Source organism: Rhinolophus hipposideros, assembly GCF_964194185.1.
Source record: "Rhinolophus hipposideros genome assembly, chromosome: 1".
NCBI lineage: Eukaryota > Metazoa > Chordata > Mammalia > Chiroptera > Rhinolophidae > Rhinolophus > Rhinolophus hipposideros.
The window spans coordinates 63,201,733-63,215,484 of NC_138047.1; the positions used below are offsets into that span (position 1 = coordinate 63,201,733).

The 13,752-nt window shown below is 36.0% G+C and overlaps 1 protein-coding gene across 13 annotated transcripts in view; it reads right to left on the reverse strand.

Moving 5' to 3' along the window:
* MAPK10 (mitogen-activated protein kinase 10) overlaps positions 1-13,752 on the reverse strand; it is a 296,217-nt gene that overhangs the window by 79,991 nt on the left and 202,474 nt on the right. For all 13 annotated transcript variants that reach the window (XM_081040519.1, XM_081040513.1, XM_081040510.1 and 10 more), the window contains 4 exons: positions 6,861-6,990; positions 2,838-2,896; positions 1,840-1,978; positions 1,007-1,172 (listed from right to left, as the gene is read on the reverse strand). In XM_081040519.1, coding sequence (XP_080896645.1) covers positions 1,007-1,172; positions 1,840-1,978; positions 2,838-2,896; positions 6,861-6,990 — 494 coding nt within the window. The remainder of the gene's footprint in view (positions 1-1,006; positions 1,173-1,839; positions 1,979-2,837; positions 2,897-6,860; positions 6,991-13,752) is intronic.

A 13,752-nucleotide genomic window follows, 5' to 3' on the forward strand; every position in this document is an offset into this window, starting at 1 on the left:
AGAAGTACCCTGTAGCACATGCACATAAAAATACAATGATAATTATTTTTATAGAACTTATAAAAATAGAATGCTAGGACTAAATAGAATAGAATAGAAAAATAAGTATGAAAGGTTCATTGAGTAAATATAACAATCCTAATTTAAAACTATTTGAATTCCTAAATATACTGGATATGTTTTTCAATATGCTGTATTACTTGTTAGAGATATTCTTTTCAAAATAATATATTGCAATGCTTTCTGATAGGTATTTTATAAATCCTTCACTTGAATCAATAAAATCAAATTGGAATACATCTTGAAAATTCTTTCTATCTTTTAAAGTGTTCATGAATACGAGATTTTTTCTTATGAAAGCAGTAATATAAAATACTTTTCTCTCTGTGGTTTTTGGAATTTATTTAAAAAACGACTACGAAATTGCTATCCTAAATGTTACTTACAGAGCACTTTAAAGTATTAAAGAGACTCTTATCCAACTGGAACAATTTGGATTATTCTAAATTGACTATGTAGTGAGCATTTGTAAAGATTCTCGTTCCAAAGGTTTGTGGTGTATTTTTGTTTAGCTTTTCCTAGGACTAGAGCAATCTCTTTAATATATGACATAAAGCCAAATAGTTAAATCCAATAGATAGATTTCTTCCTGTTTTCATACTCACTTTGAGCTGAGCTGCAACCTAAATAGCAATTTTTCTCAGTATCTACAGCATGTATGCTCATTAGTATCCACTTGACTGTTTAGTCAGACTCCATTTACAATTCTTTTTAGCTATAACATTTTAGTGTCCTAGTAAAGCTTACTTCTCAGAACATCCTTCACATTTTTAATGAGTGATTCTTCCGAGTTATATGTTTTTTAAAAACCCCTGAATATGAAAGCTGGCAGCCCTGGTTAAAAAAAATATTCATATACATGAAAGAGAACATTACTCTTGGCTATCTGAAGCATGTACACACTTTCTTCATAGTCTCCGTGGCTGCTACTCAGAAACATCCCTACCGTTCTCCTTGTAGCCCATTCCCAGGATGACCTCTGGGGCTCTGTAATAACGTGTCACCACATAAGGAGTCATCATGAAGCTTGTGCCTGCCGTCCTGGCCAGTCCAAAGTCGAGGATTTTCAATGTACAATCAGACTTGACTACAATGTTACTCGGTTTTAAATCCTGACAATAGAAACAGAAGAAATTAAAAGCCAGCATCATATGAAACATGCGATTTCCATCCACTCAATCAACTCACTGCAGAAACCTACATAAAGCAAATGATTACTGCCCTAAAGGAATTTACAATTAGTTTTCAGATTTTATAAAAAAATATCCTGGTTTTTTTAAACCCAGAAGAGAACTATACTATCATTTTTATAATTTAGGCTCATCTTGGGAAAAGGTTTTAGAAAAAACACATATCATTTATCGTCATCTGTTAGCTTTCTCTTTATGGGAACATAAACCTTTCATCTTATATTTCATTTCTAGGCCTGACAGAAAAGCAGATCAGGGCCGCTGTCTTTATGCTGTCAGAAACAAACTGTTTAAATGAACTGTCTTATTTCAATTGCACATATGACCTCTGCCAATCAAGGGGTTAGAAAACATGAGGCTTCTCAGAAGCTGACTCTCAATGTACTAAAACAAAATGTTAAACAAAATCAACTACAGTATAGCTAAAGTTTCCTTCTATATATGAGTGAACTATGTACTAATTCTAACATGAAAGGAATTAGGAAGAACAGTATATTTAACCAAGCCCACTACATAAAGAAAACCATCCACAGTTACTTTAACTTCTCCAAAAGCAGCTTAATTATAATTGTGGAGTAGGTGTTCTTACCCTGTGAATAATTCCAGCAGAGTGAAGGTGCTTGATGCCACACAACATTTGGTATAGAAGGTAAGACATTCGCTCATGATCTAATTCCATCTGAATCACCTGACACAAGTTGGCATCCATCAGTTCCATTACTAAGTAACTGGAAAGTAAATCCACAATTTAGTTCCAGATTACAAGACCTGGGAAGTCCTTCAAACAAGTCAGAATCCTCTCCGACATCTGTAGTCTTCTGAGCTTCTCTGCTCTACATTTGACTGAATTAGGAATGTGAAACACTTCCAAGTTTTGCACATTAGCTATGGTAACTCTCCTTTAAGGTTATTAACAGAAGGAGCATTGATTAATGTGTGCCTCTTGCCCATATATTTTTCTACTTTCGTCTTGTTCTGACTTTTCCCTGAATTTCCTGAACTTTTTTCCCGAGTACTATGATTACGGAAAAGAAAAGAAAAATTTTTCAGAATAGCCTCTTCCATTAAAGGCAGTAGTATATCTGTGTGAAACAAGAAATGCATCTGTGTGAAATATGCAATGTATCTGTGCCAGGATTTGCTTCTTCTCCTGTCCTGATTCTTACTATACTTCTAGATAGATTCTTTTTTACACAAAATCAAAGTCACCACAAAAGTAAAAATAAAGATTAAAGATCATTTTCATCATGTCTCTCTTATATTTCTCAAAGCAACTTGACTCATTCTAGAAAGATCACAGAATCAATTAATAATAATAAATGCATAATAAATAATAAGCCTCCCCTGGTTGAATCAAGAACATGGAACAACAAAGTACAAAGAGCCAGAAAACCAGAAAGAAGTAGAAGTGTCTTTCCAGGAAGTAAAACCAGGCACAGGACCTTCTGTCCTGTTGCAGGATCCTTTTCATTTCCTGCCAGCTCCCTTTGATCTCCACAAGGGATTACATCTATTTGATTTTTGTCAATTTCCTTTGAGTTATTTGAGAGCTATTCTCTCTCTTCCTTCATAAGTTTTGTTACTTACACATCTTGGAATTCCTCCAGCGTTTTCTGGGGTGTGAAGACATTTAATAAACTAATAATCTGGAAAACAGATAGTGGAAGGGACAGAGAAAGGAGAGAAAGAAAAAGAAAGAGAATGAATTACTTAAAAAGCATCTTTAAACTAGCATTTTTTTTTCCAACTCAAAGTCACACACTTGTGCTATGATGGAAATAGAAAAGTTGGAAAAAATGTCTAGAACTGTCTCACAGAATATAGAAAAATGTACTCAAAAGGGACATACAGTATGTCTTTAGGGTAAAATGCAATTAAAACGCTCAAATTCTTAGGTAAAAGAGTAAGAGGAGATATATAATTGTGATATTGCTTTAGAGTATGGTACTCTTTGATAGAATATAGGGCTTAATGTAATTAAACAAAAAAAAGGAGGAAAAAAAACCTAAAAATAAGGAGGAAAGCCATGTAAGAAAAGTGAGGCAGCAATGAAACACCCAACAAGACTTAGTAAGACCATGTTTTTCCTCCGAATAAACAAGGTGGTATTCTAAATCAAGTTGGTGCTCTAAATCAAGGTGAAGCTCTAATTCAAGATATGTTTCTGCGTTGTTCTGTTTTGTTTGTTTCTATTTCATACTCAAATATTACTTAAGCTAATGTTCCAATGGTATGTGTGAGGAAAGGTATATCTTGGACGATATCAATGATGAATTTAGTGAAAAACGTAAAAAAGGTATTAAAATTCTACTTCTTAAACTTTTTCTTTCCTGTTTTATTTTATATATTAGATAGTAAAGAAGTTTACCTTATAGCATAAGTAAATTTCAAATATCCTTTTGTCACATTTCCAAATAAATTGCATACATAAATAACTCAAAATGTTCTTGCAGCTTAATATTCTGTACTTATGTGTCAGTGGGAAATAAAAATAAAAAATATAGATAACAATCTTCTACTCACAGGATAGATGTAACTATTTTATAAAAATTAGATAAGTACAAGTTTAATACTCATACATCTTTAAAATTACAAATTAACAAATTTCAGTGAACTTCATAAGTGGTATCGAAACAGATGAAGAAATAAAAATAAAACAAAATTATTTTAAACATCTGAGAAATGTAGTCAATTGTCAGGAATGCTTTTAGGCCTTGAGTAGTTTTCATTTCTTGAGAAATTATTAAGAAAAAATCATAATACCATCCAATATTTTCATATGTATGTAATTTCATATTTCTTTATGAAATTATATATATATATATGGCAATGGTTATAACATATCAGAAAAACCTAAGATCATCTCTTCTAGCAAACTTGCAGTATGGAATATACATATAGAAATAAATTATTTCAAACATTCTTTAAAACTTGTGATTAATTATAGAGTATGTTGAAAAATGCCTATGTGGTACATCTCTCATTGAAACATATATAGTGGGTCTGTTTTTCTAGTATTTTATCAGTCTTGCAAAGTATCAGTCTTCTTGATATTTGTTCAGACAAAAACATCAGAGACTGTGCATAGGACACGCACACATACAACACACATTATAACCCTTAAAGATGGGAAAATGCTAACTCAGATCACCTGGTGAATAAATAGTCTAGGTAATCTAAATTAATCTAGAAAAATAGCATTGCAATTTTAAATAAATCAAGATGTAGTATTTTAAAAGACAAATTCCCCACTATGCATTCTTATTTTCTCTTTTCCTATACGTTTCTTTTTAAATCACCTTCATCTTCTTTGATTTCCCTTTGAGATTTCTCCTCTGTTCTTTCTTTGCTTCCTTATAAATTCTAATTCCTACTAATAAGCAATTAAAAATCTTGTCTTTGAAAGCAGATCATCACAGGTATTTCCATTTTAGTGGAACAGTTTCCAAGCAGGAATTTGATTGAGTTCCTTTATTCCAAGATCTTAAAATGCACAGATGTGAATGAATGTTTGTCACGAACTCACAATCACACAAGCTATCAGTTCCTAGAAATAAGTATTCATTTTCTAAATGGATTTTCTTCTCTATTATTCAAGACTTATTTGGGATTACTTTGCTGTGTCACTTTCCACAACATTAACAGAGTTCTGCATTCTGACTGCTTTTAGTTGATATTATAAGTACTGGAGTGAAGTTTACATTTGGTTGTAAGCAGATTTCTCTGTTAACAAGTTCCAGAAATATAGTTCAATAAACTTAAGTACATACATGCATACAAACACAAACACAAGGGAACAGCAGATAGGATGCTATTAAAAAATTATCATTTCAATTTGGAACTCCTTTCTTAGGTATCATAAATGTGAACCTCCCTATTTCATATCCAATGTGAACTGCCCCATCAAGAACAAGGAGTATGATTCCCTCAAATTCCCAAGTAAGTGGGGATTTCTTCACAATGTATTTATTGCATCATAAGAGCTGGAAGGAGGATTAAGGGAATATAAATATATGACAACACAAACTACCAAAATTTTCCACACAGTTGCTTCATTGCCCATATCCATCCATTCCTCATTGCCCTTGGTATTTCTCACCCTATTTGCGATCATAAAAATAGACTGCATTGGTCATGTGGTTAATCTCGCTCCTGCCTTTATTTAACATAATGAAAGAACAAATTGCTTTAGTAGAATGACTTTTCCTAGGAATTATCCTTTCCATCATTTTTATACTCCTTAGTAGTAGTATCAGGTTCTTTGCATGGCCAAATTAAAGAAGGGTACATATTTCATAAAATTTCCTTTCTCAGTGAGGCCTTTCCTACTCAACCTATTTAAACGAGCAAGCCTACTCCACCGACATGGACCAGAATTTATGTTCCTTGTTTTGTTTTCCCTAATAGCACTTATCCGATGTTCCATACATTTACCCATCAGTTTTGTAGAGTGTCTTTCTCTTGCCAGTAGAACATGAGCTCCTCGTGCCTCTTATCTTCACTGCTATATTCTTAGCATCTACATCACCTAGACCCATACCTGGCATATTTTATTCATTAAAAAAAAATTGTCAAATGGCTGAACTAAAACGTCTTTAGAGTAGATAATAGAGACAAAGAGAAACACTGTCATTGAACCTGAATCCACATATTTGCATGTCAACTATCTTTCAATTAAACAGTCATACATTTGCTGCTTCTTAGTGCCATTGATAGAAAAATTCACTTGTTTATAAACTACACTGATAATTTCATATCTTTTTTGTGATTTTCATACTTCGGGAAAACTTCACAGGGAATTATAGCTATTGTTTTTATAGTTTTATTATAATAATGTATAACTACTTTTATTATATATTCGTATGCAATAAATTATATGTACTATGTTTATTATAATTTATTAATGAATAATAGTCATTGAAATAATGAATTATCTTCCATTTACCCTTACTAAGAAGAATGGGCGCATAGAAAGAATTCTAGAGGCCCTGGCCTATGGTTGAAGAAGCTTATATTCTGAAATGAGGAAAGTTCTGTAATGTTGTACCCTACGGAGTTCCAATGAGAAATGTTCTTGCTGATTCTCTTCTGAAGTGCTTTGCAGATGTCCCTGCACAATTTCCCAACCATACGAAAAACAAGACGCCAAAGCACAATGTGTACACTGAACAACTTGAGGCCATTGCCAGACTATAGTTAAAAGAGAAAGGAGATAAAAACCTTCACCTGTGAATAATTAAATTTGAATTAAAAAGAAATATAGTATATTGTTCTGTCGGAGGTTTTTGGTTATTGGTGCTGTTTTTATTTTGGAAGAGCATGGCGCTCTCTGGTGAATTTAGAGCAAAATAACCAAAGATGGTAAATTTCCTAACAGGGAATACCTATGACACCCATCCCCTCCACACCATATGGTTTGTAGAAGATTTTTTAAGCAGAAAGCTACCATGAGAACAATGCAATCAAGTGTAGCATATGGACAGGATAAACAAACTTAAGAGACAGAAATTGCAAAGTAAAGAAAGACGTTCCTACTCAAGTTGTCATCCTGATTTTCCTTCCACAATCTCACAACCTCCCACTGCCAGAAGTTTAAAAATAACAACTCACATTTTTATGGTTTACACACTTCATGAGGACCAGTTCCCGGTAAGCTCTCTTGGCATGTGTTTGGTTCTGAAATGGTCTGCTAAGCTTCTTAATGGCCACATTTCTATCAAGGACAGCATCGTACGCAGCACTGCAGAGATCCAAGAGAAATCCAGGATTACGAACAAAGTTGTCCTTAGAATTCCTGCCTACAGAACTAAGGATATGCTCTAACAAGAATACCGTTTTGTAACTTTACTCAGATACCTTCTCCTCAGGTCACATGTCAAAATCGGGCTGTAAAGAAAGATATAAAATTGACCAGTATAAAAATATTCTACTTGCTAGGAAATAAAAATAAAGGAAAGAAAAAAGAAAAAGAGTACCTTGACAAGACTACAGTATATAATTGCATCAGTGAGTGGGGGACAAAAGAAGGAAACGTGCTCAGTTTTCCCACAAGCCATGTGATGGTGGCAAGTCATTTCATCTCCCTGGGCTTGAATTCCTCATCTATTAATATATGATATTTAGGTTTTCTCTAGCTATAAAACTGCATCTTTCATTATTTCAACTGAATATTCTTTTTCCTCATTCACAGGAACCAGTTTTTAAGGTGTGATGTTAATTGCCATGAAAGAAAGCACAGATTGGTTGATACTCAAGTTTCACTCATCAACAATAAAAAAGATCAAAATAGGAAATGCAATCAGAGGGAACTGCAGAAGCATAAAGACCTGCATTTAAATACAAAAACAAATGAATGCTATTACCATTTGAAGCTTTCAAACTATTTGAGAATGATAACGTACCATAGATTGAAAAAGCAATCAATATATGGTACTGTTTCTCCCATACGCAGAATACATGGATCTGGGATCAAATGGGGGAGTGAGTCACTTCTTACAATTATACCTAATGGCCCACTCACAAAAAGGTTTTCCCTGTCCCTGCAACTCTGGGTTGCGCTGGATTGTCTGAGTTGCCAGGAATGACAACAGCCTCTGGTGTCCCCTACAATTGATCTATCAAATTGGAAGTGACATTAATCTTTTATGGCTCATGCCACTAAACCAAAAGACAAACAAAAGGGATTACTGTATTGTAAGACAGTGATGCATTCATAGGAGAAGGTTGGGCAAGGTCTCAGAGTTCATCTGATCCATGCCTCCATATAATGCTTATTCCTCCCCAAAGTATCGCCATCAAAAGCAAAACCAGTCTCTGCTTGGGCATCGCCAAGAAGAGGGACCCTGTGACATGAAGGGCAGCTTTCCTATTTCTGGCCATCTCTGAGAGTTGGAAATGTCATCATCTAATCAGCACAGGTGTCTCCCTGTGGTTTCTGTTGGTTACTGTCAGCCCTGTCTTCCAGGGCAGCTCAAAATAAAGTATTCCCTTTTCATTATGATAGACCTGCAATGATCAAAACCCTTTAAAAGAGGGAGCACGATGCCTGGCCTACTCTATAAGCACTCAGTAACTCTTAGCTTTTCTTGTCTTTCCTCTAAGTCTTTTCTTTTTTAAGCTATCACCAGAGTCCTACCACCATTTGTCAGAATGTGTTTTCAAGGCCCATCACCATCTGGTCAGTTTTCCCTAAATATATCCCAGTCTGTCAAATATCCTCTGAAAATGTGGACTCTGCACTAAATAAACATTGCTACTCTAGGCGTGAAGTGTCAGTGAAGATTAAGGTAGTGCCGTCAACCCCTTCATTCATTCATTCACTTGCCCATTCATTATGTTGACAGTTAATACAAGTAAATCTAGCCTGGCTTCTTTGATAACTACATCACACACAGTGAGCCTGTGTTAAAATGCAAAAGCTGTCTTTTTAAAAATATGTGTGCTGCTATCAAACTCTGTACGTCAGCACTGGTGCTTCTGTTCTTGTTTGTTCTTGTGAACCGACCAATGGCAGCAGAGGTAATGGAAAGAGTCCCATAGACCTGCATCTTATAGGTAGTGTACAAGGACAACAGTAGATGTGGAAATACAGAAATTAAACTCGCTTTTTAAAGGTAATAAATTGTTATCAGCAGGAAATTTTTCTGAACAGTCACCTAAAAAGGAAAGACTACATTTTAATCCGAAACAACTTAGTTGAAATCACAAAAATATCTAAAGAAAGACTAGCAATGAGTCGTATATAAAGGAGTCAGAGGCACATTCACGCTCTGCCTGACCAAATGAGAAAGCGCCCTCGCAGGTCGGTCGGTCCAGGGATGCTGTCAGCCAGCCTTACGGAGACTGTCAGAGACTGCAGCCAGTTAGCATTCTGATCAGTGTCTCCTCCAGCTGATTCTATGCTCTGGGGTCCGCATTCTGCTCAGCAGGCTCTCCTACAAATGGTGCACGAAGAGTACTGCCCATAGGTAGTCGGCTTGACTGTAACATTTCTCATAATTTAATAAACTGGCATCTGGTTTTGCATGTGAGTTTTTAGTGAAGCGTGTCAATGTGAGTCTGAGTCCCTGAAATACTGACCAGGTCCTGCAAGACAGTGGGCAAGCCCTCAACTTCATTTGGAATAACTGAGAAAATGCCATCCCCCGGCTTTCTTGGCAGGTACACCACTGGTCCGTTTCTCTTAGACATGTTATGGCACTTCCCTCCCTCTGGTACCTCCGTGAAGCACTATTAGATATGATTCTCAGCTTTGCCGCTTACTAAGTATGGAGCTAAGAGCAAGCCACCTTCTCTTTCTGGCATCAGTTTCCTCATGGTTATCATGGAAATAATAACAACCTGAAAAGACTTTTACAAGGACTAAACAAGTTAGTAATATATCTATAGGGCCACATCTAGAGTGAGCACTCAATAAAAAATACCTACTGCTAGTTTTACAATCAGTGTCCTTTCTGGAGTCCTTGTGTAATGCAGGGCAAGATAAAGCATAAGCTTCTACAGCATGTATTATAATTGGACATGTAGCTACTAATCAGCATTTTTAAATCTGCCTGCTCAGTATAAATCCATTCAACTGTACTACTACCTTGTTTGCCCCATGATATAAAAGTTTGGAGCAAAAGCCTTGTTAAAATCTAGATACATTATAGCCTTACCGTTCTATTACTTACCACCTTTCATAAGCTATCCAGTTTGATATGTTTTTAATGAAGCCCCTATTCCCAGTGATCACTGCATCCTTTCTTAATGGCACACAGAATATCTTTTCTAACCAATACTAAAGTCAATGTCAAAGCCAGCAGGTGTCTCTTATGATCTCTTTCTTCCCTCTGAAGAAATAAGAATGTTTGTCTGTCTACAGGTATGTGGAATGGTATCCACGTTCTAGGGACTATAAAGTTTGGCTCCCTGAACTTCCATTTGATCCCTTGTATCATGCCTTCCTGCATTAAAGAGACATAAGAGTTAAATGTGTAATTAATTCCCAGATGCTTTCAGAGCTAGTGCTTGGAATTCCAATAAGGTCCTGCCACATAGATGCAACTGTGAGCAATTTGTAAGTCAAAAGTGAGGGTTGTCGTCTTCGAACATTTCTTGGTTGGCAAGCAAGGTCTCATGGAGAGGTGGGATTTTCTTCTGAAGCAATGATTCACGTCATTCTGCAGAATCCTGGGTGAAAGGAGTTAAAGCACAGGCTGCAGTGGACTCCAGGTTCCAGGGCCCAGTCGCCAGCATGATGGAGTAGTGACAGCAGCAGTAGTGAGTGCATAGCTCCAGCTCTGTGATTCCCAAATCTCAGTTACAATCGTGTTCTGGAAGCTCGATGGTTGTAGGATAGTGTCAGAGGCAGAAGCTTCCCTGCTTCTGGCGATTCAGCTCTCTAGTGTCTGGCAGTCATTCCAGAAAGCCCAGACTAGAGATCATCTCTCCAGGCCTTCCAATGATTTCACAAGCACCCAATTTATTGTATTAAATCTCTGCCTACTTAAAATGTTTCTGTCTCCTGCCATGAACCCTAGCTGACACTAAAATCTTTCCCATTTTCTGTAATTCTTCAGTGATTACTGGCAGCAGTTTAACAAATCCATCTGTAAATTGGCATCATTAGTGCTGTACAGTCACAAATTAATGTCTGAAAGATTTTTGTTACTCTTGAGTCATCTTTTGTTAAGAGTCTTGGTCCATAGAATATTACTTTTTTTCTTTCAGTAGTTTCTCATTATTTTATCTTCATGAAGGTTAAAAAAAGACATTTTCCAGTAACTCTCCAGCAATTTTGCTGAAAATATTCCAGCAATTTTTTGACCTGAGGCACTAACTCAGCTTCACTTCTACCAGGTTTATTCATGAAAGTAAGATATAGGCTTCTGTTGTTATGCTCCTGTCATTTAATACAGTTTTATGATGCTATAAAGCCCTTTATCTCTTTAAATGTATTTATATAAATGCATACACATTCCTGCACAGATATCTTATTCTCCACGTATTTACTAGTTGTTGTTGTTTTTCCCCCCCTCTGGCAATTGCAGACAATCTCTTGTACAAATATTCTTCTTCCTATATCATAATCCTTTATTTGATAATTTTTGTTATTATAATTACCTTTCACACTTAAAATGTTCTTGACCATATTAACATGTTTGTGAGCAAAAACAAACACACAAAATCCCAAACAAACAAAATATAAACTTTATCCCTTTAAAGAAAAATAACTTATCATTGGAGCATCTAAAACATCTTAAGTCACAGACCGACAAGCCAAATTCTGTCCTGGCGTATATGCTGCACCCTTCATTGTCCAGATTCCCAGATTCCCAGATTCTCACTTTGGACCTTAATCGAAAGCTAACAAAAAGTCTCCACCCAGTGCCCTCGAATATCTTATTTTCATGCCCAAACATTGTAGTCCCTAGAGATGCCATCGAGATACTGATTCTACCATTGAGTACCATGTTGGTGAACCTGCCAAACTTACCTCTGTCTTGGGCTTTTGCAATGGTTCCTGCTTCTGCCAGGACTGCTCTTTTCCCATCCTCACTTGCCTGTTCCCATATTGTAGCTCAGGTTTCAGCCCAAATACCATCTCCACAGTACAGGCCCTTCCTATTCAGCCCATCAAAAGTCAACAGTTGATTTTTTTGGATTGATTATTTTTGTCTTTGAATTGCTTGGCTGTATTAATATGATTGTATTTTGTTAGGGATGCTTTTTTTTTAATTTATTGAACTTTATTATTATTTTTTTTTAATTTATTAGTTTCAGGTGTACAAGACAAGGTAATACTTAGACGTTCATCATTTATAGTTAGGGATGCTTTTGATTACAAGTAATAGAACTCTGACTAATAGTGACTTAAGTAATAAAGATATTAACTATATTTTATAACAGAAAGTCTAGAAGTAGGCATATGCAGGCTTCAGGGATACATTACAATTTTTGTGGCCCTAGGCACTCTGGCTTCTGATTTTCTGCAAGTTTGTTCTCAACATGCAGGGGGGAAAAAAGCTAATTGTAGAACTGCATGTACTTCAAAGGGAAGTATAGGTGTTGTAATGCACTGCTAAGATTCCCCTCCAGGAATAAAGGACGTATTGTCCCAGCTGCTGGGAGCACTGCTGGCAGACAGCCCCTCAGCTCTTGGCCCCCTTTAGATAAAACCTTAGCCCTTTTTATGGGCAGCCTTCATTCGGTGATTGATGAACATGGGACTATAAAAGCTTAGCCACCTCACCTCAGCTCAGGATGGCGAGTAAGGCTCCTTCCATCTTTAGAACTCCCAGGAGGGTCGGCTAGGGTTTCTACTAAGATTGTATTGCAGCTGAACTTCTGCCTCTGCTTTCTTTTCCTTCCTTTTCACAGGTGTTAACCCCAAGAACACTCCCTAATAAATCACCTGCCTGCAATCACCATCTCAAAGTGTATTTTCTGGGTAATACAACATTTGACAAGCAGTAATTCATGGTCAAATACAGTAATAAACCATGGAATTCATCGGAATCTTTCTCTAAGCAAAAGGCAGGGTCTAATTGTGGATGAAGGTAGCAAAACTCAGAGCCCAATATCAAGAAAAGTCATTTCACCTATGCAACAAACTAACCTAAACGATCAAGCCTGGTCACATAGATTCTGATCAAAACTAATTTGCACTCGAGGGACAACACAGTTGAAGTAAGGCAGCATGTGGGACTCAGACCCCAAGCTCTCAAAAACAACAGGTCTTGAAAACATTAGAAATTGAACTAGTACATTATAGCCATTCAGCAAACTATCGATGGGAGATCACACAAAACTACCACCTTGATGAAGAATATAGGACCACACTAAACAAACTCGTCACCACCGAAATTAGAGCAGGATACAGACTTAATATCAGAAATCCATTGCATTTTTGTACACCAATAAAAAACTATCAGAAAGAGAAATTAAGAAAGCAATCTCATTTATAATTGCTCCAAAAAACATAAAATACCTAGGAATAAATTTAATCAAGGAGGTGAAAGGCCTATACTCTGAAAACTATAAGACATTGATGAAAGAAATTGAAGAGAATACAAATAAGTGGAAGCATATACCGTGCTCATGGATAGGAAGAATTAACATAGTTAAAATAGTCATACTACCCAAAACAATCTACAGATTCAATGCAATCCCTATCAAAATATCAATGGCATTTTTCACCGAACTAGAACAAATAATTCTAAAATTTATATGGAACCATAAAAGACCCTGAAGAGTCAAAACAATCTTGAAAATGAAGAACAAAGCTGGCAGTATATCAAATTATACTACAAGTCTACAGTAATCAAAACAGCATGGTAATGGCATAAAAACAGACATATAGATCAATGAAACAGAATACAGAGCCCAGAAATAAACCCATGCCTATATGGGCAATTAATCTATGACAAAGGAGGCAAGAATATACAATGGGATAAAAACAGTCTCTTCAATAAACAGTGTTGGAAAAACTGGACACATACATGCAAAAAAAGAAAAAAGC